This window comes from Elaeis guineensis, chromosome 4 (genome assembly GCF_000442705.2).
Source record: "Elaeis guineensis isolate ETL-2024a chromosome 4, EG11, whole genome shotgun sequence".
Taxonomy (NCBI): domain Eukaryota; kingdom Viridiplantae; phylum Streptophyta; class Magnoliopsida; order Arecales; family Arecaceae; genus Elaeis; species Elaeis guineensis.
The window spans coordinates 17,119,063-17,146,100 of record NC_025996.2 but is presented as its reverse complement, the minus strand read 5'-3'; the positions used below and the strand labels follow the sequence as shown (position 1 = coordinate 17,146,100).

The 27,038-nt window shown below is 38.6% G+C and overlaps 3 protein-coding genes across 8 annotated transcripts; 1 reads left to right on the top strand and 2 right to left on the bottom strand.

Moving 5' to 3' along the window:
• Positions 1 to 1,021: 1,021 nt before the first annotated feature.
• LOC140857175 (probable pectinesterase 68) lies at positions 1,022 to 3,007 on the top strand. Its single transcript, XM_073255730.1, has 5 exons — positions 1,022 to 1,445; positions 1,561 to 1,750; positions 2,026 to 2,232; positions 2,348 to 2,586; positions 2,788 to 3,007. The coding sequence occupies exons 1-5, from the start codon at positions 1,201 to 1,203 to the stop codon at positions 2,942 to 2,944; spliced, it is 1,038 nt and encodes a 345-aa protein (XP_073111831.1). The 5' UTR covers positions 1,022 to 1,200; the 3' UTR covers positions 2,945 to 3,007.
• Positions 3,008 to 3,139: 132 nt separating this feature from the next.
• Positions 3,140 to 9,264, bottom strand: LOC105043637 (peroxisome biogenesis protein 19-2). 6 transcript variants are annotated; one of them, XR_012140688.1, is made up of 7 exons: positions 9,028 to 9,264; positions 8,899 to 8,944; positions 8,506 to 8,830; positions 5,086 to 5,402; positions 4,475 to 4,850; positions 3,993 to 4,320; positions 3,140 to 3,459 (listed from the first exon to the last, which is right to left on the bottom strand). XR_012140688.1 is itself a non-coding variant. In XM_010921262.4 (5 exons), exons 1-5 carry the CDS (start codon positions 9,065 to 9,067, stop codon positions 3,414 to 3,416), a joined length of 774 nt encoding a protein of 257 aa, XP_010919564.1. In that variant the 5' UTR covers positions 9,068 to 9,262; the 3' UTR covers positions 3,140 to 3,413. The 6 variants fall into 6 exon arrangements, 1 of the variants encoding a protein (XP_010919564.1); XR_012140689.1 differs by having other exon boundaries at positions 4,163 to 4,320; XR_012140692.1 differs by having other exon boundaries at positions 4,475 to 4,855; positions 9,028 to 9,263.
• A 2,377-nt stretch (positions 9,265 to 11,641) lies between these two features.
• On the bottom strand, positions 11,642 to 24,791 carry LOC105043639 (uncharacterized). Its single transcript, XM_010921264.4, has 2 exons — positions 24,080 to 24,791; positions 11,642 to 13,608 (listed from the first exon to the last, which is right to left on the bottom strand). The coding sequence occupies exons 1-2, from the start codon at positions 24,725 to 24,727 to the stop codon at positions 11,932 to 11,934; spliced, it is 2,325 nt and encodes a 774-aa protein (XP_010919566.2). The 5' UTR covers positions 24,728 to 24,791; the 3' UTR covers positions 11,642 to 11,931.
• Positions 24,792 to 27,038: the final 2,247 nt, after the last annotated feature.

The window sequence follows — 27,038 nt, the reverse complement described above, 5'->3', positions numbered from 1 at the left end:
TAATGATTTTATATTCAAATTTTTAGACCTCTTGTATATACTTGATATATAGTACATCATTTATGTTATTTACTACCATTCTCTGTTATAATGGTTTATTATTATTATTGCTAATACCCTCCCATAGTTTGATATAAGAGCAAAGCTGGACAAATTACGGAATAGCAGATTTCGCTGGATGCTCGGTACGGCTTTGCGTCGGCTCGACCACCAGGCTTAGAAACAATCGCAGCAAGCCGAACGTTATAACATGCGGGCCCTACGCTAGCTTGGCCTCCGAGGTTTCTCTCGCACGTGAAGAACATCATTCACTGGTCCTGTCTCTGCCGGCCCCACCAACAGGGATTTCCTTTCTCTCCCCGCTGTCATTCTCTTCCGATACCTCCCAACGTTCCAAACGGCAATTTAAAATTCCTCACCCCATGACGATCCCCCGCTCTGCTCCAATCTCACTGCTACCATACAAAACACTAAACGCCATACTTCCTCCCATCTCATGTCTGCACTCCTTAGATGACCGTTGCCTCCCTTCACCTTTTCCTTCTCTCGTGCACTACCTATCACCCCTTGTTCCTAGGACTATGTGCATTGGGTTCTAAACTCTATAACCTAAAAGGGTCTCCTAAGAACAAAAGCAAGAAAAAGTCTTTGACCCTTTTAAAATCGAGCCCGCTTGGATAAAGGATCCGGCCTTTCCTCCCTAGCTTTCCTATCCTACTTTAATTCTAATTCTTTATAAATCTAAGTCAAATCATTTATGGACTTTGTTATATTTTTTGGTTACTCGTTGTCATAAAGTGAGCGAATGATTCAGGAGGGAATATGATCGAAGCTGCCGTTTTCAAACCAGACACTGCTCTGTGGACTGCATGGTCCACCCCGTGTCTTATCCTTGTATTTTTTGGGCCCCACGTTTGGCTGCCAGCTCAGCTTGCTAGCTCACAAAACTAGAAAAAGTATTGACCGTTGGGCCGGCCAACATGCCAAAAGAAATAAATGCCTGCCACTGGATGTTATCATTCTCTCAACGAGGCAACACCGTCAGCCGCAGCTTCATTCTCGTTTCCCATTTGGCACTTCCTTTACTCCCTTTAAATTCCTCTAGATCTTGGAGAGCTCATTATTTGCACCAAGAGTCACTTTACCTCCCTCTGTTACTCTTCCTCTCTCTTAAGATTCCTATTACCATCTTGTTCATCCATGGGAATTCTTGCCTCGCTCTTCCTCTTCACCTTCCTAGTTCTCGCACCACATACCAGTGCATGCGAGTCCAACTCCACCACCAAGAAGCACCATCACCACCACGTTGGGCCAACCGGCCAATACGCGCTCGTGGTCGACGCAAATGGCTCCGGTGATTTCTTATCTGTCCAAGAGGCTGTCGATTTTATACCAGAGAACAACAACAAGCGTGTTATTATACAGATAAATGCCGGCAGATACATGTAATAAATTCTTCATTGTTCTGCTTATTTCTTCCTTTTTTTTTTTTCTTTCCGAAAACAAGCTCTTAGTTTGTTTGTGTTATCCTTGCAAATCTTTTCTTCCATGGTGGATTAGAGAGAAGGTGACCGTGGCAGCGACGAAACCATACATAACGTTCCAAGGTGCAGGGAGAGACATGACCGTGATCGAGTGGCATGACCGTGCCAGTGACAAAGGGCCTAGTGGGCAGCAGCTACGGACTTACAAAACAGCTTCAGTAACTGTTTTTGCTAATTATTTCATTGCTAGAAATATCAGTTTCAAGGTGAGTGACTCATATTCCCTGTTCTGATCATTGCTCTGCTTCGTCCGAGCGGCAAAGAGCGATAGGCTGAAGTTTGTTCGCGAGGACAGTAATTCTTGCCCCCTACGTCTTCTTTCTTTTATGAAGGATCATGATTCCAGTTAGTGTCTTCTTTATTTTCTATTAAATTTCACAAGCGTGCTCCTAGTCGATGATAAGTGGAAAGCAAGCATATCTTGTTTAGATGAAAATGGCTAATAAGATTACTTGTTCACGCCACCTTGAACCACCAACAGAACTCAGCTCCAGCACCATTGCCAGGCATGGAAGGATGGCAAGCTGCAGCCTTCCGCATCTCAGGCGACAAGGCTTACTTTTCTGGCTGTGGCTTCTACGGCGCCCAGGACACACTCTGCGACGATGCCGGGCGGCATTACTTCGAGGATTGCTACATCGAGGGATCCATCGACTTCATCTTTGGCAATGGCAGATCCATGTACAAGGTATGTGAACCAACACCACATTCCCAATTATTAAGTTTCCAACAATCGGTTAATCATCTTGCTTTCAAGTCCTACAGTCTTTTGCGGTGCTGATGATGACCAAAGCATATTGCAGGATTGCCACCTCAACTCCATCGCACAAAGGTTTGGATCCATCGCAGCACAGAACAGGAACTCCCCCTGCGAGAAGACCGGCTTCGCCTTCGTGAACTGTAAGGTGACAGGCACAGGGAAGCTCTACGTGGGGCGCGCCATGGGGCAGTACTCCAGAATCGTCTTTGCCTACACCTACTTTGATGATGTGGTCATCCCAGGCGGGTGGGATGACTGGGACCACGCCAGCAACAAGAGCAAGTAAACTCCTCCTTTCATTCAGTATCATAGCTACTATGACAACTATAATCGGCTAACATTTTAACTCAAGAAGATTTAGTGTCCATCTTAGAGAAATAATAGAGCTCTGAGAGTTAAAGGGTCATCGACATTGATGAATAATCAGCATCCTTACTTTGTCTACCGCGTAGTCCTGAGTACTCTGTTTTGCCTTGGTTGCAGGACTGCCTTCTTTGGAGTCTACAAGTGCTGGGGTCCAGGTGTCGCAGCCGTTCGTGGTGTTGCATGGGCTCGAGAGCTTGATTATGAGACTGCGCACCCCTTCCTGGCCAAGAGCTTTGTCAATGGAAGGCACTGGCTCGGCCCCTCAGATTTCTGAGAACAGCCCTCTGATAAACTCCAAAGATTTGTTGTGCCGACACAATAAAGAAAACAGATCGACCGATGGAATAACAGATACACTTTGTAAGTTGTTTAACAACATCACACGGTATATAGATTCCCGTAATATCTATAGTTGTTAAATCATGCAATAAAATAACAGACTATTATTTGGTTCCACGGTATCCATCTGTTGGTTCTGAACAGTCCGACAATTGGATGTCGAGCTTTTCCTCTTTCGATGTTTTGTCACATGTTACAATGTAGCAAGCAACTCAAATGGGGCATTACAAACCCCGAAAAGACTACAAACTTGAAATATTAACATGGTTAAGTAAGCTACGCTGATAAAATTTTTCACGTGAAAGAATGGAAGAGGATACCAGACGTTAAAGTAAAAAACTTTTGTTCAACATCCCAAGGGAAGAAGAGCAAAAAGTTTGATAGACTGAGGGACGATGCCCAATTTACATTATACAACAATTGGATGCCGACTGGAGCATCTCCGGGGATCTGCAAATGAAAGGCACAAAGAGACCACATTAAAATTCACAAATATGCAATTCCAAAAGCAACACATGAAAATCCTAAGCAGATTGTTGGCAAAATAATGAGATGCATATCAAGTGACCCGTCTGAGACAAACATAAGATTTCATCAAGGACATGCATAATTGGTGATGTAAGGAGATGTTTTACAGCAATCCTGTATTAGTCAAAGCTCGGTGGTAGATGCAGAACATGGTCTATGGTCTATCTCTTTCAAATGGTTTGACCAACAAAAGTAACTTTGTTAAACTAATGTTGATATATACCCTGTCCTCTGATGTAACAGATATATTGGATGGCAATCGATCAGTCAAAACGATGCACAACAGCATAACTTGAGATATGAGCATTACTTCTAATCCAACTGATAATATTCAGATATTGATTCGTTAAGAATTTAGATGACTATAGTTCCCTCATCTAATTACCTATTAATCCTAATACATAATTTGCAACTATTACGTACAAAGTTCTTAAAAAAAAGCTAGCTCCACATACCCTAGCTTCAGACCTGTACAAGCCGTGTTGTGGTATAGAATGGAGGACATCATTAGTCCCATATTGGTTGTAAGTCGAAGACTTTGGCTTATATAGGAAGGGACATCCTTTTCACGTGAGGCACTTTTTGAAGGACAACCGTGAGGTCCATGGGTCAGAACGGACAATACCTCACGTGCCGAGCCATAATCCCTTGACCGCAATAATGGTACACCAAGTAGGGGGCCACCCCTGCAACTGTGGGGCTCTTTCCGTTCGTACACCGATCTGTGGTAAAAATAAGGAGGGCATCTTCCATCCATATACAAACTCCCCTTTGATTGGAGGGCTATGTTGTGGTGTAGAAAGGAGGACATCATTAGTCCCACATTGATAATGAATCAAAAGAGACTCTAGATTATACAGAAAGAGACCATTTTTCTCACGTGAGATATCTTTTGAAAGATAAAATCGTGAGGTCCATAGATCAGAATGAACAATACCTCACATGCCGAGCCATAAGCCTTTGGCCACAACAAGCCGCTTTTGGTATCTTCATGCTTTTCTAGTTCTCCAAACTGGAATCCACCTATGATTCATCAGGTCCCTCTGGCTTGTTCAAACCCATCTTAAAGGTGCTCCTACCGTAAAGGTGCTCCTCCTAACTTCTTCTACTTGCTTGAATCTAATTCTGCTCTTTCTAATAGAAATGCAGTTCAACACAAGCCTTCTACTTCCACAGCCTCTTTGAATCTCCATCGTGCATATTCATATCATCTCAACATGTTAAGTCAGTCCTTTAGAATGATGCCAGTATATATGCAACCCACAGAAATACAGGAGCAACGCACATGTCCAAGATCAAGAAAGAATCTTAATCTGATCTATGACACATATAAAAGTGGATATAAAAGGGAAAAAAAAAAAGGTGCATCACATTTCCATCCATAACCAATATCTAGGACCAGAAAGGTTTAGCCAGTACTTTAGAGCCTGTGTTATGGGTAAAAATATCCTAATATTTTATCAAGAAAAAGGCCAAAATAGATATTTTCTGGTGCTATGAACATGTATATTAGAATGCTATGTAGTCGGAATTTAGAATAGCACTCACATTTGGCCCAGATTGTTTAGATCAAGATCAGGAGCAAGCTCTTGAACAATATCATTGGGAGGTTGGCCACATTCCTGCATTTTCTGCATGAGATCAACAATCTTAGAGAAATTGTTAGGCTCATTGTCATAAACATCATTCAGCTTTAGTATGAGTTCATATTGGCAATGATAGTGATCGTATTCTTCCTGGGTCAATCTACTTTTGTGCTCCTCCAACCACTTTGGATATCTTTCTCCAATTTCCTTCATAGGTTCATGGAGAATATCCTTAGACAAAAGTTGTTGCATCATAGTTTCAACAATAGATTCCATGTCCTATATAACGGGAAAATCAATGTGTCAGAAACATGATAATTTCAAGCCAATATACCAATAAGTTAGAAAGACTCAAGAAATCAAAGGAATGCTGCACAGCCTAACCTGGAAAGAATAAAAAAATGAAAAACCTCCACATCCAAAAGGGAATCTTTCATTCAAACAGAATAATAGTGCTACAAGTAAATACCATTTCTCTGGAGGCTATGGAGTACATTTCTTTTATTTAAAGGCAAGATATTCCCTTTTCTATTGATGTTAAACAAGAAATGACTAATTGGATGATTATAGGTAAGAAAATAATGCTTTAATTATATAATCTACACCCTCTACTCATCACATATGCTATCACTGTAACTGTGGTATAGAATATGACATTTCAAAATCAGGTGTGTGAGGTTTCTTTTGCCATGCTTGTTACTTATCAATCCATGGTGCCGTGCATATTAACGCAGGATAGTTGAGTTCAAGTAATAACTTGCCATGACAAGTCTCTGACCCAGAAAACATAAAAACAGACGAGTAAACTTTTCCATCTCCATGATGATCCCAAAATATCCTATCCAATTTCCAACTAAGATGTAGAACTGCCTAAAGCAACACAAATCTTTAATTAATCTTCAAATATTCATTCTCATCCTTGTTGGCAGAGTAACACCTCAAAGCAAAAGCCCATCAGAAGGAATGTAGTTTGCTATATAATTAGACAATCATGGATACATCTAAATGAACATATAAAATGTAACTACTAAATATTTGCTGGTGCAATCTAAAACAATGAAAGGGCACTGAAGTCTCGATACTGTTGTCAATTCATTCTGCTTTAAGATTTGTTGGTTGAACTTGACTGAAGTTATATTAATTGCATGAGTAGTATCATTCCCATTAGATCAGGGAATATTTGTCAGTTGTCACTGTCATATTCACTGTAGCAAACAGTGCCTGTCTTGTCAACCATCTTTAAAGTACCAGAAGTTAATTGGCATTCAACCAATTATAAATAGCATCTTGAAGCATAATGCTATCCCAGATAAGTAATCTGGAATTTTTTAAGCACTAAAGAATTGGCACTGTTCCATTTGCCTCTACAGAAATGGAAAATTTTGCTCATGAAAATCATAAAAAAAATCAAATATGCTGGTTTTGGGACATTATGACCTGTTTGAATACTATAAAAAGTGTTGCTTCAGCAGGCCACTTAAAAGAAATGAAACATACACTTTGAAGATTACACAACAATAAAGTTAGAATTCAAGCCTCATCAATTCCTTGAAAGACCCAAGACAAAATCCAGCTGAAGCATTGGATTACAGCAGGCCTGCAACAGAAGAACGAGGTGGGGGGGGGGGGGGGGGGGACTATGAAATATTCTATGTTTCATACTTGATCTTATATACTTCTAACAGTTCAACTCATGGTTTATCTGTTCATCTTTTAAAAATAAAAGATTCACCTCTTTCATAAAAATGAAGCTCCAGATATTTTTAACACCCTGAAAGTTCCATACGTGTGAAATATCCACCACCATTTAAGCATTGCCTTCGTACAAATACCAGTCCTATTGGGCATAATGTAAGCAATTTGGTTGTATATTTCTTGCCAATTTAAAGTTAAAATATTAGAATATTGGTATTTTATCCCATCATGAAATACTTGACATTATTTGACTAATTAAAAAGCTTGTCAGGGTATAATGCTCGTGGTAATGCTGAAAATCCACTCCTATCCCACAGTAACAAGACCTCATTAATCAATCCTCCAGTCTGTGTTGGTTCATCGTAGGGCTCAAAATCATCAAAGTAGTACTTGCCCAAAGCAAAGGTTATCATCTTAGGTGCTAGTCTCACCTTAGATATTGGCTGGAGGTTCCCAGCCTGCATGAAGTTAATGGTTTATTGACTTCCAAGTCCCAAGATCTAAGCTATCTGATGTTATGATCTCTATTTTGTCTCAATAAATCCTCATGCTGGCGAAGATGCTGCTACATACCTTCCCGCCAAGCACCCATAGGATACACTCAATCTCATTCATATGCTGATATCACCTCTTCCCAGCAAGCAAAGACTCTTAAGGATGCCTAGAATAGTCATAGAGCTTATTTGTTAGATCAAAGATGTCAGGAATCATATAGCAATAACTATATCAGTATCAAGAGCTTCATTTCTACTAATTAGCATATCTTTTCCTTTATAAACTTGTAGTCACTGTAGATATTCGCGCCATGTTAGACTCAAACCAGTAATCCATAAACTTCGTTTTTCTCAAGATCATGCATGTAGTTGCGGACCCAAAGATCAGAAATTCTGATAGACCAACATGTACTCTTGATGTCAGCTCGCCTTAGATCATTTTTGTCCGTTGATGCATACTTGTTTCATATATACCTTGTCAATCTTCTCATGACTACGTCCTTTCTATGGCACTATAATTAAAAGTGTGCTCAGAGTTTCCTGAGGATTGGAGTTACATATTAACTCAGAGAGAGAGAGAGAGAGAGAATTGGAGTTACTTAAAAACCTTAATTTGGCTTGAAAGACCTAATGAAGCCCAGATAATTGTAGGTTGATACTAGTAACACTTCTTTGCAATTATATTGCCATCCCATCGTTATCATTGATGAGGGAAAAGAAAAACAATCTCATATTAACTAACTCAACTGCCAGGAGAGGAAAATTTGCTGGGTATACCGTTCTGGCTCTAGGAAACGTTTTCCTTCCAATACAAAAGAAAACATCATCAACTAGAGTTTCATAAACAACTTATGCTAAAATTAACCATTAGTTAATTCAAAACCAAAAACTAACGTCTCCAGCTCCAATTGCTATCGTATATAAGCCGAAACCAACCTATATAATTAGATGGAACTAGTACTGAATTCGAAACATACATTGGTTCCACCTCACCGAGTAGCTCCCTTAATCTAATCCACCTCATACACCACCAGAACACCATCATAAAGACTAGATAAATCAAATAAATAAATATAAAAGGCACAAAATCTACTTTCTTCTTGATGTAAAAGACTTCCCAATTACCAGAAACCAAACATCCCGAGAAATTAATCTATTAAGAAACAAACTAACAAACAAAACATGACCCAGACCTGAGATCCAGCGAGCTCCTCGAACTGCTTGACAAAGTCCTCAACCATGGCCTCCTTATCCAACCCATCCTCGCTTCTCGGGACCGCGGCGGTGGCCGACTCCAGCCCCCGTACGGCCTCGCGAGTCTGCTGAGTCAATTTCTCGAGCGCCTCGGAGGCGTGGGATCCCTTGGGAGGAGCCCGCTGCTTCCCCTTCCCCCTCGCCTTCAGGTCCGGCAACCCCATCCCCAATCCCTGTACCGAAGAAGAAGGAGGCATAGAAGCCCTTCCCTCTCCCCCACCACCTCCTCCTCCTCCTCCTTTCCCATCTCCAACACCACCGATCCTGATTATAGATAGGAATACAATCAGACCAATTAAAGATTGGAATTGGATGGAAGAAATAGGGAAAACCTTGGAGAGGGAGTAAGGTCGAGCTTGGTGAAGTCGTCCAAAGCGCCTGGAATAAAGAAGAGAGAACGGATAAAGGAGAGTGGGTACTAAGGGAGAAGGGGAAGACCGAGGGAGAGAATAGAAGCATACTGTCCAGGAGTTGGTCGAGATCGTCGGAGGGGTCGGCCATGGAATAACGCTGGGATATCGTAATCCGACTAGAAACGGACGTTTGCTTGCCGAGAGGAGAGGAAAGACCCCGGCCACGGCAACGCCTCCGCTTTCGGAGGTATGCTCTCAAATCTCAGGAATATCTATATGGCACCGCTCGGCTCGGGCTCGGGCTCGGGCTCGGGCTGGCCTTGAATCCATACCCTGATGGTGATGGGTCGGGGATATATCTTTCGTGCGGCATTGACCTTCCTTCCCTCCGAGAATGTGAAGGCGGATGAGTGAGGACCTTTAACATTTGCGCGGTGGTCGATCATGTGGACATACATATATCAATATTATATACATATTTACGCATATATAACATTAGTTTAATTTATATATATCTTTCATGTTAGGTTAAAACATATCACGTTTTAATCCATTATTTAGGTACTAATACTTGAAGTCTTATGTATCTTTTTTTTTTAATTTTTAATTTATTATTGTTATATGGTTAACCATCCAGTATGTATTATTCATGATTTAAGTTTTGTAGCATATGTAAGATGTTGTATTAATAAATTTTTCAAATCATAAATTCTTCGGATTAGCTAAATTTTTAAGATGTATTGTTTGATATTTGATAGATATATGAATCACTTCCAAGATATTTTATTAATAAATTTTTCAAATCATAAATTCTTCAGATTAGGTAATTTTTTAAGATGCAATATTTGATATTTGATAGGTATATGAATCACTTCCATCCAATCAAAATTTGATTCATATTTTTATTATCCAAATCTAAACATAAGTCGGTGCTTCAATGGATTAGTGACAAATAAAAGTTAGATTCAAAATCTTCAGATTTATTAAATTGTAGACCAACCCAACCGATACACTCCTAGCATACCACGGGTATAGTAAGACTATTGTCTACTATCACTTTATGTTCTTTGATTAAATTAGACCTTCATTGTAATGACCTTAGTTTTAAAAAAAAAGATCGATATTATTTTTGCATAATATTTAAAAAATTATTTTTTTCAAAAAATAATTATTTTTTCATGCGCTAATCATAGCAAAGCATCTCTTTGAAAATTTTTTGAACCACTTCATAAACATCATGGGTATATTTGTTTTATTTTAGCACGTAGCATAACTACAAATGAATAAATAAAAACTAAAAAAAAAAAAAGAGAATTTCAAGTTAATAATTAATCTTGCCATTTAAAAGAAACTTTATAACTTTCGCTGAGAATTACCCGGAATAAACTTGCAATGAGCCAAAGCAGAATATTTCAAGCCGGTTAGTGTGAGAACCGATTCTTTGAACTACCGTCATGAGATTCTCATAAAAGATTTCGAGGAAAAGAAATTAACGATGCTATCTTAAAATATCTGGCATCTGAACCATGTAAACTCCCAAACATCACTCAAGATTTCAGATCATGGGGCCGATCACTAAATCTTTGGCCTTGTTGAAGCAGTAGAGCAACAAGATCTAACATCTAACAGACCTTAAAGTGCTTTTATACGAGACGACGTCCACGAAACACAAACTAGTATTTAGCTAGCACACATGGTGGCTTTTTAGTTCCCTAAACCTGGGGATGTAAACAATCTTTGGTAGCACTCAACTGGGAGATAGAACAATTAATCATGAAGAAATATTAACCAGGTCATCAATCTAGAGTGTGAATTTAATTTCCTTCTGGGTGCAAGAATTCAATCCAGAATACTTCGTAATCACATCATGTAAAATGCCCTCAATGACATTGCATAAAGTACAATATGCTTAAGTTGTGGTAAATAATTAATCTGATGCATTAATGTGAAGGCTACCAACTCACGAACTTGCTGGCTTCTGGATTGCCAAGTCAGGGCAGGTAAAACTACTACGCTTTGAAGATACTGAGACTATATGTTATGTTACTGGAGGAATTATGCTCCATTTTGAACTAAACCAAGGGTGGTTCACCCATAAACGAAGCATGTCCGGTAGGTTCGTCGCCTGTGTGACTTGCTGCATCGATGAAAGTACCAATATTCCATTCAAACAAATTCTCTTCTAAGTTGGCTGCACAGCAACCATCCTGCTCAGTCCAGGCTAAAATAACCGAAACTCAAATAGCAATCTCCAAAATCAACCATTATGATTTGCTTCCTGAAAAGATTCCATGGTATAACAGCTGCACTCTAGCAACACTTTAAAAAGCAGCTTAAATTATATTAAAAAAAAAAAATCTTAAAGTCTCTTGTCCTGACTGTGCCCTCCCTTCGGCCCACAAACATTTCTCATCATTTGATGAGTACCAATTACAAAATTTTCTAAAGCAAACACATTATCATTTCAAGCTCAGGGTCAAGCTAGTTACACTAAGCAGAACACCTAGGTACTTCAAAAGCTGCATGCCACTCAGGCATACCATCAGTTTTAATGGTGTGATGATCTTGAGTCGCACAATTTTCTGCTACTTTCAGAAAAAGAAATCCATGAAATGCATATGTAAAGATATAGGATCAATCTAGAATTTGCTAGAGGTAGCCACTTTGTTTGTTATCTATGTGTAGATTAAAGCAAAGCATCCCAAAAAGGGCAAATCCCATGTTAAAGTCATGCACCAACTTATCAGGAATATTATGAAGATAACCAACCAAGAACCAAGATCCTGCTTATACAGTTTGATAATTCTTCTAATCATCAGATCTACGACCCTGAACAGGATCCATTGACCAATTGTACAGTCATAAAATTTGATAAAGCTTCCTAGTTTCAGCCAATGATTATCCATAAAAACCTAATAAAGCACAAAAGATTGACCAGATGGAGAAACCGGATGGACCCAAGCATTCCTAGCAGTTCACTGGGAAGCCGTGTCAACCCCACTGCCAGGTTCTTTAGCATTGGCTCCTCATCTCTGGCATCAAGTCCAGGCAGAACAACATTATCACGAAGGGCCGCCCCATATGCTGGAAGAGTACCACATCTTCAGTAGCTGGGAAAGCAGCACCCTCTTGCATATCAGCAGTCTCCGAAACCATAAGTGATTGACTAGGTTCCTTTTCTTCAAACTCAGAAACAGCAGGAAGCAACTCAGTAGGTTCCTTTTCTTGGAACTCGGTAGCAGCACTTTGCCCTTGAATATTCATGGTTACAGCTTCCAGGGACCCATCTCTAGGGATTTCAGTATCCGGACGTTCCACACTTTGCCCAGCCTGAGACACCAGACCTGGACCTTCAGCTTCTGTAGCTTGTTTGGCCTGATTACCCGGTTGAAGCCCATAACCTTCTACTTGCAGACCTTGAAGCCCATAAGCCTCCTGCTGGAGCATCTCGTGACTTTTAAGGCCATAGAACAATGGCTCTGGAGCTTGATGTGAATAGGTCGTTGGTTGATTTGGAGGAATATAGACACTGATGGGGCCATAAACAGTATCTTGACCTTGGAACCGCTTGATCCGGGAAAGATGTTTTTTCCCGGACAAGTGGCACTCAAATACAGCTGAAGTGTCACACGTTACGTTGCACAATGTACACACCCTGGGCTGCTCCCTGGGACGCTCAGGACATTTTCTCCGCACAGCTTCAAAGCTCCTCAACCGCTTCCCACCTCTACCAAACCTCATCATCTTTCGCTTTGGACCACGCCTCCTTTCATACCTATCATAGCCATCCATCCTTGGCCTCCTTGTGTGCCCCTCCATTTGTGGTGCTTCGGCATGCAGTGCATCTAACGGCACTGCCTCAATTCCTGCTTCCCCTTCCTTTGCACGCTCAGATTGTCCATCAACATTGTTGCTTTGCATCCCAAATTCCGTTTTTTGCTCCACTGTCACAGTTGCATCTGGCAATTTTTCTGATGAAGCAGAGGCCTTACTTGTTTCAATAACTTGGTTAGAAAAGTCTGCAGCTGTCATGTTTTCAGATGCAGCAGAGGCTTTATTCACTTCACCAGTTTGATTGGGCAGGACAGCAGATTGTATGTTTTCTGATGAAGTAGAAGCTTTTTTTACTTCAATCACTTCAGCAGGCTTGTTTTCTTCAGCCTTTTGGAGGACTATCTCAGGCTTCACAGGGACCTTTGCTTGTAAGTCAGCCATGAGTTTCTGTTGAGCCTGTATCTCTTGAACTCTCTGCACGGTTCTCTTGTGCCGCTTGCCATTCTTGTGTTGCTCCAGAATTTCCAAGCTGTTGCAGTCCACCCTACAGATATCGCACCAGGCGATAGGGAGAAGAGAATGCCTTGCTAGCATGGGAGCTGGCACTGCAGCTGGTGCATCAGCCTGTGATGGTACCTGTCCTGGTCCTTGCTCTATTTCTGCTACTGATGAAGGTTCTGTGACTGATGCTGGTGCAGCATTAGGTTGATGTGAGTCAGGAGCAGACTGCTGGAATCGCCTGTTCCCACCCCTGCCCATTCGTCCTCGTCCCCGTCCTCTACCACGGACAAGAGCAGCTGCTCCAACATCTTGCCTTGGAGGGCGGTGGCCAAAATTGCCTCGGCCATCACCACCACCTCTAGAAGGCCCACCACCCCTTCTTCCACCACCCCTGTATGGAGAACTACTGCCACCCTGCATCAAGGCTCCAAAAGTTTTAAAATTTGATGACGGACAAGTGATGTATTACCGAAACAAAAAAAAGAATTGCAACAAGAACTGGTCTGAGAGGGACTTCACAAGTGGCTTCCCTCACCTTAAGCTACAGCAATCAAGGTCACGATAGTCTACCATGAGAGAATTTAAATCTGTTCCAAAGGCATCAACAAGCAAACTTTGAAGTGTGCCGTATCATCGTACATACTCATACCAAGGCATACAAAAGGTATGTAGCAGTATATACCATGCGACACCACCTTAAAATCGACAACTAAATCAATGCTGCAGGGCACACAGCAATAGATACCATGCCTATATATGAGTGGCACAGCTGCGTACACCATGGTACTTCAAACCTTGCCAACAAGCAGGTCAACCTAGCTTTTCTAGAACGTGATCCACAATCAGACCAAGCACAATATCTACAATACAATTTTTCTACAGTACAAACACCAAACCAAGCCAAAAGTTGGAAATTCACCTGGAAAGAGATGTTTGAAACCATTATCTACTATCGAAGTTGTTATAAGACTGGCAATCCAAATTTGATACCCGGTATTAGAAATAACAAATAAGTATGAGAATGGGAGCGAAAACCTAAAATGTTCACAGTATCAATCAGAGTGGGCATGAATAACCACAGTAAAAAAAAAAAAAAGCTGATAAATAAAACTTTGATGACTAGCCGAAGAGAGAGAGAGAGAAAAAAACAATAGAACATCGCCAGGAGCAGGACAGGATTGATATGAGAATCAAAAATGGATGTGACATGCAATCAAGCACATCAGATATTAACATTTTGGTTAGAATATGATATGGTTGAAATAAAATGCATGCACTTTTAGAACTCTTAACCCATTCCTTTATGCAGTGAAATTATCTCTCATAAGAAAACTAAATCCAAGGAAATAGAAAATCATGAATATACACCAAAAAAAGAAGTGCGGAAATGGAGGAATAGGTGGCTGCCATGTTTGGATTATTAGATTAGCATTTCAAGAGGCAAAGACTATGGCCCTTTTTGAGATCGCTATTAGTAGTAGAGCTTTTGTTAGTAAAGTTTTTGGAAGTAGAGCTCTTGACAAAAATAAAAAAACTGTTTTGCCCTTTGGCTACAACATTTCTAAAGTATTTTGGAACTCTATCACTTGTTTCATAACCAAGCTAAGAAAGTGCTTTTAGTATGACAAAATGACAAAAAGGATGTTGCATAGTGCTTTCAATTTTTTAGCTCTTTGTACCATCAAGAGCCGTTATTATAAAGTATTTTTAATTTACTATTTTTTTTATTTCAAATAGTATAATATGCTATAATACAACATAACACATAATAGTATAATGTAATATAATATTGTACAGTATAGTGTCATAAAATAAAATAATATGATATAATAATAAATTATAATAATATATTATTGTTATATTATATTTAATCATATAATATAATATAATATAATATAATGTATCCATTGTTAGTTAATAATTATAATACAAAAGGTTGATAAAAAGTATTGCAATTACTATTATTATTACATATTAATCTATTATATATTATAATATTATTTTTACATTAATATAATGTAAAGTACTGTTAATCTATCATTTATATATGTTATTTTAATCCAAATATTATAATAAATATTGTGATTGTTTTGGGTGAGGGATATTTTGGTCGCACAAACAGCTTTCCGATGGGCTTTAGAAAGCACCTTACAAGAGAAGCTCCAAATTGGAGCTTTTGCCAAGTAGAGGTTTCTCAACTTTTGGAAGGACTTTTGTCGCCTTCAAAAAGCAATCCAGAATAGGGCTTAGGTCTCTTATCAGCATACAAAGGAATCAGCAAAACAAATATGAAAAAGGAAAGAGAGTGTAAACCATCGAGATAGTTTACAAAAGATTTCTTAGGCAAAGGAAGTTTCTTCTATCAACTAAGGAAGCATTTCATTGTATGACCACATACAGGAAGATATAGTTAAGGTATAATATATGGAACAAGCATTTCTTCTTTGAAACAGATATCACTAAGCCATTTCATTTAATAATAAAAATGGAAAAACAAACAGATGATTAACAAAAAATAGAATAATGGAATCCTCTCGAGATTGGTCCTCATTAAGTATGCAACTGAATTTTTCAACTGTTTTTGAAGATAACAGGAAAATTTGCATTCTGAATCTTTAAAATAAGCACCATTAAAACTTATCAGCACATCACACCAATGTCAATAAATGAATTTTCCATTCACACTCGAAATGGCAAGCTGAAGCTGAAAACTGCAACAAAGAACATACAACACATCTATAGTCCTCTTAAGAAATCCGAAAAGATCCACATTGTTCATCACCTGATGATAAATCAGGTCCTGAAACATCCAAAGTATCAACCACTACATACAGCATTACAAAATAGCCCATGATACTGGGTGTGCCTGTCTTGGGTTCAAATGCATGTCTAGCAATGACCAGTAGAAAATCATAATGCTACAACATGCGGCAATACATGTTGAGGAAAGAACTAATGTACAGACTATGCACATACATGTTTATGCATATTCCTGGGGTGTATCCCAATCAAGTTTAATTGAAGAAACTCATCTTGCAATGATAGATTGAATGTAACTCCATTCCTTTGTGGATCAATTTCCACTTATTATACAAAAGTTAAGCTAAATTGGCATGATTTGAAGTTAAAAAATAAAAGGAAGAAGAACCTTTATTCAGGGATCAACCAACAAATGAAAAATATAAGGTTCAAAACTGCATATGTTTTTTCTTATTAATTGAAATTATACTTTCTGACATAAGATCGTTTTACAGTGCCCAGTAAAAGTTCATGGATATAAGGAACAAAAGTTCAAGATTAAGCAGACAATAATAAATTCACTAGATTTCTTGCAAAGAAATTTAATGAATCAACAGAAAATATGAGTCAATACCTTGACTTTTTGCATACATTGTCAAATTCACAGATATGCCAGTCATAAAGAGCAGCAATCTTTTGTATTCAATAATTTTTAAAGTTATAAAAAATAGTTGAACATGGAAAACATAAACAACAAAAAATGTCTGAAATTTTATTTGTAATGAGGTAGTTTGCTGACAAGGTTTGAAAACTTGGTTTTGGTTTTAGTTTCAATTTTGACCGGCCCCATGGAATTTTTGTTGCAAGTTTGGTGGTTTTGGATGATTCGCTCCAAGTTTTAGAGTCTCAATTAAAAAAAGTTCACAAATTTCTTACAAATTCAAAACAAAAAAAAACAAGAGGCCAAGAGAAGTTACTTTATAACACTTTGGAGCATTTTATGTCAGCTTATTTATTTTTGTAATTTTGACTTACGCTGAAACAAATATTGCATATAGGTGAAATTCGACCACACTAATATTTTTCATTACACACGCACACCCATATTATTTACTTGTTGCACTTCATTAACTAAAAATTCACTGTATTTAGCAACTATGAAGCTTTTGGTACCTAGTTCGTTCAATATTCTTTTCATTTTTTTTCATAAAACCAACAAGCAAATTGAATTTTGGGCATTTCTTTCTCATATTTTTAAAATTAAGTGACTATTTAATTAAATTCATGGGGTTACAGAATGTCATCCATATTTTAAATAAAAAATAATCCCCTTGAAATATCTTGTAGTTGTTGAAGTTAGTCTCCATAAAGTACTATAATAACGGTCATTTTGGAATTCTTGGCCTGTCAATCATCATGTTTATTATCTATTCCCACATGTAACTCAAGAAAAGAAAGAAAAACAATCCCAAACTTATACCATATAGCCTATACAAAGAAACGAACTAAATATGATAGGAGATATTAAAGTAAAAAACAGTAAAGTCCATTTAAAATTGCTTTCAGTCAGTTTCAGCAGAAACTAGATTAACCACTAAACTAGACCGGAACCGGTTAGTTCCAGCCAAAATTAACCAAAACCAATCTGTTTTGAATAAAATGGTTTGGTTTCAGCCAACACTTAAAATTTTGGATGAGGATACAGTCAATGGTAATTGCTACGATTATGGTAGAAAAAGCACATGTCTGTTCTTTTATCGTTTTCTTTCTCTCAATATATAAATGGAATGAGTTTTTGTGTCTTGGGCTTATTTGCTAGAGTGCTACTTTACCCCTTATTGTGAAGATTCAATGAAATGGCAAGCTACATGGTCCTCCAAGTCTCCCCCACCCCATATCCATGAGTAGGCCCTACCATGTTGGAGTGAGACAAAGTCATCTCATAGGAGTAAACAAGTGTTTCATCTGATAACCAACTGCACTGATAATTGAGCATGCGTGCCTCAAGATGACTTCAAGCATGACAAAGATACCATAAAAAAGGAATAATGCACGCCTCAAGATGACTTCAAGCATGACAAAGATACCATAGAGAAGGAATGAGGGGAAATGAACCTTGCATACCAAGGCATATACTTCTAAAGGAAAATTCCTTGAGTGTCAAGAGCAAGGTTGGCCATGCTGACTCGTATCGACCATATCGTACCATACCAATAAAGGATAAGTATGGTACTAAGGTTTGGTTCGGTATGAGTCAAACTAGTCTATACCGGTCTGAATGGAGAGAAACCATCCCATATTGCCCGGTATTGTCCAATATCAGGGTGTGTACCATATCATACCGACATGCACCGCATGATTTCGTGGGTTACCATAAAGTAAGGAAAAAGGATCAAGAGCTATCTCAGTTTAGGATGTGTACCATATCGTACCGACTGTATCATATCAAACCAATAACATGCTGGTATTGGTAATGTAACAGTACTGTACCTGATACTGAGATTGTGGATTGATCAAGAGAAAAGCTAAGCAATCAACGATGAACTAGATATTCTCAAAAGTTTAATTAAACCTTTGGTTGCAAGATCTTACTTTTGCTACAAAATTTCAGCACAATCAATCCTTTACCGAGGTCCATTAAACTCCACTCAAAACTTCAAATCTTAAATTCCTAGAAATAACACTTGCATCTACAATGTCAATTTTGCATTTAAAGTAATTCCCGCATGATAAAAATTAGCCATGGAATGCTAGGTCATCCTTCCTATGACATTCTCGCATCAACCAAGGCAAGTTATCCCTTGCAAAAATCACCTACAATGGGGGCTAGCATGTATTATAAGCATTAAGCACTCCAAGAAAAAACTTGATGTTTTGTGAAACATCTGTTCAAGCAAGGTGCAAGTCAATGTCATAATCAAAGTTATAAAAGACAGGACCAAAGTCATACATAAAATGCATTATAAAGCACCCCTCATAAAGAAAACATGCAGTATGCAACTTTTGTTTTGGGGTGGGTGGGACTTCACAATTATAATGCAATCAAAAGCTTTGTCAACCTCTAAAGGAAAGAGGGAGAATGGAAGAATGATATTGTCCAAAAATTAATGATACAATTTACATTGAGACGACCCAGCTTTGCCTTGGCAAGCAAGCATAAACACGCCTACATGCATCCATATGTATCTTAAGTTACAGCACCTAGACAAACCTAGCAATTCTTCTGTTCAAGGAAATACGGAAAAACGTATCTTACAGTAGCTGAGAAGATAAAATCTGAACCATATTTATAAGCTTATGCACTCTACAGTATTTATCCCACATGCTTTTTAAGTATGCATTCAGCAAGATGTCTCGGTGTACTAAATGTAACAAGAACTTGCAGCGTTCTATTTTGCTTATTACATAGTCCTACATGTCCACATGCTTAAAAACATCGATGCATTTATTTTTGTAATTGTATATCATCAGAAAAATATAATCATTTTGTCACAAGTAATTTCAGTATTCTGTTTTGCTAATAATCATAACCATGCATGTCCAAATGCTCACAGATTTTTATGTTCATTTTTGCAATTGCAAGTCTTAAAAAATAGTCCTTTAAAATCCTTAACCCTGTTTCAATATTTTAAACTGCTATGAATAACTAACCTGCCAAAAGTGATAATCCATGTCAATTTAGTGAAAATCCTCAGCACAGTAGGGGAAAAAGTTGCTCAGCCTCTCAATGCTAATGAGAAGGATGCTTCCAAGTGCCTGAGCTTATATTTTGTCAAAAATTTACTTCCGTAGTTTTGGAGAAAATTTTGTCCAGCACTGGTATCAAAGTCTATATTGTTGCATACTAGAAATAAATGAGGATTTTTTGAAGACTATAGTAACATCTTGAAACTTCAGTACTTCACCACTGCTAAAGCATGACATAAGTGATCAAAATTTCTTTATATTTTCAATATAAATCCAGAAAATAAACGTCTTTATATAAGAAAAAGAAAAAGTGCATGGTTCCTTTAACAAATATGGAGCAAGAGTCATATGTTACCATGGATAACCAGGGATTAAAATGTTTCCTGTTACAACATGCGTTCTATGCCACATTTATTTGTTCTTCCAATTTTCCATTTCCACTGCACCATCAATCAATTCATGTATTGATATGGATGTTGCAATATATTATACACAGGATGATGATGAAATCTTTAGTTTCTCCTTTTTCTCTCCATCTTCCAGCATTCCACACGTGTTTTTAGAGGAGAACATGGAAAATGTCTCAAGGGAACCCAAGGTAGAACGCATATCCACATTAGAGAAAATGAGAGGGGCCCAAACACCATTATTTTAATCCCTGATGAAATTATCCACGGTCTTCAACAACTTCCAGGAAGGAACCTTAGGCATCGAAAATCAAGGAACTACAACATTAAACAGTTAAGGAAATTTTCGTACCTATTTTTGGCGAAGGAACTTCAAACAGGAAGCGAATCCAATGAGCCAATGTGAAACACTGAGCAAGTAAAGAGAGACGAAAGCACCAAATCAACTTTCCTTTTGTAAAAAGAAAAAGGACTTAGCATTTTCAATGCCAGAGGCATTTCTTGATATCTAATCTTCAGGCATCTATCAGGATCTGAAAAGAAAGAAGTAGAAAAACCTACTTGTCAAAGCTAACGCTAACCATAGAGGGGAAGTTTGGTTGCTGGTATCGAAGACTAAATGAGAATTAAGTGAGTATAAACTAGGGATTTTGGGAGACTCTCATAATATTTATTTGAAAGTATCATGAGAATCTGCTATATCCATACCCGCAATTGGTAAACAATCCAATAATGGGTATTCTCACTGGCTGTCCTCATTTACTGCATGAAAAACAGCTACACTATGTCCCTGATATTAACAGCACAGTGCTGCTAATGATCAGCAACCAAGCAACCCCTCAAAATCTCTCAGAATATGAGTCAGGTATCAGGCATGACACCTGTTTATCTGCTAAAATGATAAGATGTCTCAGTTATCCTCCACAGCCAGACAAATTTGACAAATTAACTCCAATGGTGGCATGCTACATGAAAACATAGAATAACATTCAAAAATCAATGTCTCCAAACTCAAATGAATCTCAAATTAGGTCCTAGGACACAATAAATTTGTAGGAGGACATGGTTTTCCACTCAACATGAAACTTGCAGGAATGAAATTCCGGTTGGCAAATGCTATTGCTCTCATAAATCAAAATTAGATGAGGCCAATCTTGAACAGAATATACCTCCACTAAAGCAGATATATTGGAGCTTACATGTCAGTTGTACTTGTAAAACTTGGTTGTATTCTCTTTCTTTCTCCTTCAAAATTAATATGATCTATCTTTTATATGGTATTTTTCTAATATTTTAACTACCAACGCATGGTTTAAAATCATGTATATTCCATTCAGAAACTGCTAGATGCACCACTTTACTGATTAGCCCCCAAACACAAGTTGAATTAAAAGATAGAAACTTAAAAATTGCAAAATGAAGTGCAAATTTATCAATAATTGGATATCCAGCACAGGTAGGCTAGCAATCAAGCTAGGTCTGGACCAGGTCATGCAAGACCTGGATCGAAATCAGATTCTTTTCAGATAATGATGATGATGACCCTCATGCAGCTCAATAGCTAACCAGGTTGCAATGGGTCCATGCAATAACTTTTTGGACGCTTTTGGTCATTCAGGCAAGACCTGGTCATGCCTTCATGTTTGGCTCCAATTTAGGTTTGGGCCCAATGCAACAAAAATTCATTTTGTGGCCAAACAAAAACTAATAATCACGATAGCAAGTGGATTAATATAAAAGAATGGAACTGGTGCAGGATGCTGCAACTAATATCATTGACAGATATGAAGTTCAATCAGACTTGAGCCTTCAACCCATCAATAATTGAATATTAAAACATAAAGCGGCACCATCTTACACTAAGGACCAAATTAACTACCTTTTATGTTAGTCAGGTGTGAAAATAAGAATGCAAGAAATCAGGAACTCAAAGGAAAACCAGAAGCATGTAAAGCAACCAACTTGCCTCACCTCACATCTTTATGCTACCATATCTGATTATAGGAAATTGGGTTAAATCAACCAACATAGCCTTCTTCAACATAATCCGAGACACAGCACCTGCAGAAGCATACCTAGGTCCACAAACAAAAAAGACGGAAAAAAGAAAACAAGATGCAATCTTCTCAAAACAACAATTAAAAAACATAGAAGAGGTAATCTTTCCAGAGACCGTCATCCAAGATAAGTTCTTCACTTGTTCGGAAACTTCAAATGGAGGAGGTGAATTGGAGGAAGGGAAAAATGGGGAGTTAAGATAGTTGAACACTGAATCAAGACTGCTTTTATCATTTGAACATACTATCTGAAAATAGGGTGTGCCATGATGTGAAATGAGATCAAATTTAGACATACATTTAAATCACTATTAGCATCTATTATGACAAAAATGAAAGTGTTTGGATGCCTATCCATGCTATATAATTAGCATGCCTAGCTGACAGCCTTTTAGCGCAGGGGACTGCAAAGGGGAGGCAGAGTGAGAGAATCAAGAAATAAAGGGGAAGGCAGGAAGCTAGACATCCTGCAATCCCTTGGATTTAGGACTAGGCAATTACTTTGGAGATCATGCCCCTAGTCAACTATTCACGCTAGCAAAATTTTTCCAGCAACATCTAAAGCAGAAGCCTGGTGTCTAGGGATAGCATGCTAGGGCATCCAAATGACCTATAAATATTAAGCTTCTCTAGCTGAACATAAACAAAAGAAATGAGATATGCCCAAGGGAAATGTTGCATATGCCCTTTAAAATGTAATGGAATGCCAAAGTGAACAGGCAAGGCATATCCAAGGATTCAAGTATCATTTGCTCATGCCGGTTCGCTGACCCACATGATTCGCTAACATGTTGTGGCATGAAAAAACATGTCATGCATGCAAGTTATGCACTAGGAAGCCAAATCACCAAAAATAATAAATAAATAAATAAATAAAAGGAAAACAAAACAAGGAAAGGTAAAAGGCTAGCATTGTGAAATGCTAGTTCAAGTCGATTGGTACAGACAACATGCAAAATGTGGAAAAGCAGATGGCCATACCAATGGTTATATCATGCTCGTATCCAGCCACTATGATGCATAATGTAAAGCAAGGAACAGTACATTATAGTACCTTAATCTCTGGCTCTACCTGCTAAGCGCAAGACAATCCTTAGTAACAGAAGCTTCACCAATGGCCCAACCATTCACACTTTACTACAATCCCATCACTTTTAGAAACATTGTGAGAGTGAATACAATAGCCTTCAAGCTATACATATGGAACTACAAGTAACCAAAGCTAACAAGATCAATTCATCATCCTTAAGCTATAATAAATTGGAGATCAAGAGCATAGCAAACATAGTTGCAGAACCGTAAGTGCTGCAGAATAGTTAAACAGAAGACCTATAGGAGGTCCATATACGCTGTCACAAGGAATGGGGTCAGCATCAAGCACATGCAGCACCTTCAATGAAATCAATCATCAAACTTTAAGATGATCAAGCTAAAAGAAATATGGTGCCTCACTCCCCCAAAAGGTCATATCCTTGACAGAGATTGTTTTGGTGGATTGAATGCACCATTTGTTGCACTATGAAGTAATCATCTAAACATGTGACTTGATGGAAACCACCATCACCAAGCAAATACATGCTTCCACAGAAGTCTGAAATTTAAGTCACCACGAAACCTTTCCTATTCATGCAAAATAAAATAAATAAAATAAAATAAAGAGAGACATTATTCAAAAACTACTCAAAGAGAACTTCTGTACGACAATGGGCTGCTCGAATATTAAACGAGAATCTTCCTAAAGAACCATAAAAGATAAAGTAAGACAACTTCAGGAAGCACCCGAAGTTTAGTTTGAACAGAATTAAGGAAGTTTCGTGTCTGCATCGGATTCCGTGTTTCCCTTTTTTTAGAAAAAAAAAAGGGGGAAAACCAAACAGATGAAAAAGAAAAAGAAAAAAGAAAAATAGGAAATAACTCCCAATCTAATAACTTAACAATTGGCTCTAGAAAAACCCTAATCGAGCAATAGAGGAAAGAGTGTCAAACAGCGCATACCCCTCGCCTGATCAAGGCCGCCCCGTGCTGCACCGGCTGGAGTTGCGGGGGATGGGGCTGGTGGTGGGGATGATGAGGATGATGGGGCGGCGGCGGCGGCCCACCATGCCCCATCATCCCCCCGTTCTTCCCATGCCACGACCTATCCTGCATCCCCGCCATCGCCCGCTCGGCCGCGTCCATGGTACCCGCGAACTGCGTCAGCTGGGACAGCGCCGACACGGCGGCGGCCGCCACGGGGTTCAGCCCCGGCGGCATCGGGTACGAGGCCTCCGCCGACGTCGAAGACGATCCCGGCGGCTGCTGCTCCGGCGGAGGCGGGTACCCATGCCCGCCAGCCGGCGCGGCGATGGCGGCCGGATGGTGGTGGGGCTGCGGCGGGTGGATATGGGAGGGATCGTGGGCAACGGGGACGGGGTCGGGATGGGCGGCGGGGGGCGGGGGGTGCTGATAGGCGGAGTAGTCGTGGGGGTAGTAGTGGTGGTAGGAGTGGTGGTAGGCGGAGGGGTCGTAATGGGGGTGATGGTAGGAGGCGTAGTAGGCCTCGTAGGCCTGGGCCTGGGCGGGGTCGTAGGACTGGGCGGCGGCCTGGTGGTCTGGGGGCGGGTGCTGCTGCTGCTGCTGGGCTTCGGGGAGGGCGTACTCCATGGTCGCTGGGGAATGGAATGAGACGGACGACAGACGAGAGGGGGTCGTGAATAAGGCAATAGATTTGGGAATTTCTCGCGTAGGGTTTTTATTTGTTTTTTCCTGGGTCGGTCTTTTGTGGCTGGGTTGGTTTAAGACAGACCGGACATCAGAAACGCTGCTTAGTTGGGTCCAGAATCCATTAATCTGGACCGCTTGTATGATGGGGTCGGTTAGCGGAGCAGGTTGATTTTGGCCGTCCAGATCACAGCGGGACTGTAGGGATTGCATTCATAAAAACTTACCTAAATGCTACCTACGAGGATGCTTGGTTTTCGTGGGTGCCGAAGGGCTGGTTGTTGACAAGGTTTGTGGAGAAAAATGAATGAAAATATATTATATAAAAAATAAAAGGATAAATATCCATGTCCAAATCTTCTATGATGTGCTCTTTGATTTTTATACATGGTCTAACAAATAATCAAAATAATATGAAAGATTAAATATGATATAATAAAAAAAAATATCAAAAAATCTTTGGCGCAAACAAAAATGAGGGTAAGAGAGAGAATTCCGCCAAAGATTTAAGCAAATTAAATGGTAGAAGGAGAAGATAGATTGATGGATATAAAATTAAAAAAAAATATTTATTTAAAATTTAAAAAATATTTTTTACAAAATATGTGGAAAGCGGATTTGATGCATTTAAGACATGTTGGGTAAAGAAGAGAGACTCCTGCCAATGAGAAGTAAAAAAATATTTGATTGAAGTTTTCAAAAGAAAGATATTGACAAAAGATGTTGGTATGGGAATATAATTTTCATGTTTTGTTGAAAAGAAAAATTTATGTAGAATATGAAATTTTGAAATTCTTATAAAATAAAAAATTGAATTTTTTTTTTAAAAAAATATTTTTTTAAACTATCAAAAAAATCTATAACTATAATGAACATTTTCTCCATCACAACACCTCAAATCCTCATCCATCATGATTTATAACCAAAAATATCTTAAACCATCATTATTTTTTATTTGCAAACAATAGTAATATATAGAATATGATAGAATTTTTTCTTATATTAAAGATATAATAGATATTTTATATAATTTTCTCATAAAAATAGATGCTCAAGCAAACACAAGCCATTTTGTATTAAATCGCTTTCTCATAATCAACCAAACATTCCAAAATCACTTTCCTAAATATCATATTTTTAGAATTCAACTTTTCATGAATAACAATCCATGAAAGAAAAAAAATTTTGCAAACCAAACACCTCCTTATAGAATGTTTCAAAATTCAAAAATTGATATTTTGATAAAATAGAAATATTAACTTTTTCCTAGATTGAGGATTTTTCATGCTATCGCTATATATAATATTAAAAAAAAGAATGCTTGGCTAGTGTCTGAGAAATAAATAGGTTGATCATTTTTTTTTTTGCAAAATATATTTTTTAGGAAGAAATAATTGAATGGTCATTTTCATTTTGTATGATGGTGAAATTTTTTTTCATAATTTTTCTTCAAACCATGTAAAAGAAACTGGCAGCGGATAGACATCCAACAAAAAAGAACTATATCATTATCCAGCACACCATCCATTACTCATCAAAAAGCATCGCAATTAGTCTAGCAGATAAAATATCTCAGATCTTTGGTTAGAAATATTCCCACTGCTAGCTTCCAAAATCTTGCCTTGACAACTCTTTTGCATCTTTTCACTTGCAACATTGCAATTCTCCAATTGCGTAGTCATTACGGCATCATAACCATCTATTTGGTACTGCTACCTGGTACTTATATCAAACTTCCATCCAGGGTAGAGTTCTTCCCAATAGTGAGGATCATTTGCTTCTACAACTTGCTCATTGGCCAAGACATAACATTGAGCATTTTACTTTTCAGGATATATACTTGGATCAGTAGTTGAATGTTCTGTAAAGAGAGATTTTCGATTCTCAAACCCGTCTCATTCTCAGTGAAGAAGTGCACACTAAATCCAAATGCACACGAATCAAATTGCTACAAATCACATTGAATGCACTCGATCGCACCTCCTTCACGCTAGTCCCCTTTGATGTATTGCTCTTTCCCATTGATGAACCTAGTAATCCGAACCCCATCATTGCCTATTGACTCTACTTCGAACTACACGAGGCTATCCCACTGGCAACCGGCAATGGTGGTAATGATCCAACCTCTGGGCTCTTCTCCTTATAAAATATGCCTACACTGCTCTATTTCCTTATTAATCGTCCTTGTCAACGGCAAATTTGGCATCCTCTGAATCCTCCAATGGTTCACCTATGCTCGCCTTTGTGATTGCTC

What these genes read in the sequence shown, in the direction of transcription:
- LOC140857175 (XM_073255730.1), top strand. Translation starts at nt 1,201, where the DNA reads ATGGGAATTCTTGCCTCGCTCTTCCTCTTCACCTTCCTAGTTCTCGCA. An exon ending in ATGGCAGATCCATGTACAAG is followed by an intron (nt 2,233 to 2,347) that starts GTATGTGAACCA and finishes AGCATATTGCAG; the next exon opens with GATTGCCACCTCAACTCCAT. An exon ending in CACGCCAGCAACAAGAGCAA is followed by an intron (nt 2,587 to 2,787) that starts GTAAACTCCTCC and finishes CCTTGGTTGCAG; the next exon opens with GACTGCCTTCTTTGGAGTCT.
- LOC105043637 (XM_010921262.4), bottom strand. Translation starts at nt 9,067, where the DNA reads ATGGCCGACCCCTCCGACGATCTCGACCAACTCCTGGACA. An exon ending in AGGAGCTCGCTGGATCTCAG is followed by an intron (nt 5,403 to 8,505) that starts GTCTGGGTCATG and finishes CCCGTTATATAG; the next exon opens with GACATGGAATCTATTGTTGA. An exon ending in CTAAACAATCTGGGCCAAAT is followed by an intron (nt 3,460 to 5,085) that starts GTGAGTGCTATT and finishes TTTCATTTGCAG; the next exon opens with ATCCCCGGAGATGCTCCAGT.
- LOC105043639 (XM_010921264.4), bottom strand. Translation starts at nt 24,727, where the DNA reads ATGGAGTACGCCCTCCCCGAAGCCCAGCAGCAGCAGCAGCACCCGCCC. An exon ending in CGGCCTTGATCAGGCGAGGG is followed by an intron (nt 13,609 to 24,079) that starts GTATGCGCTGTT and finishes GCCTTGATGCAG; the next exon opens with GGTGGCAGTAGTTCTCCATA.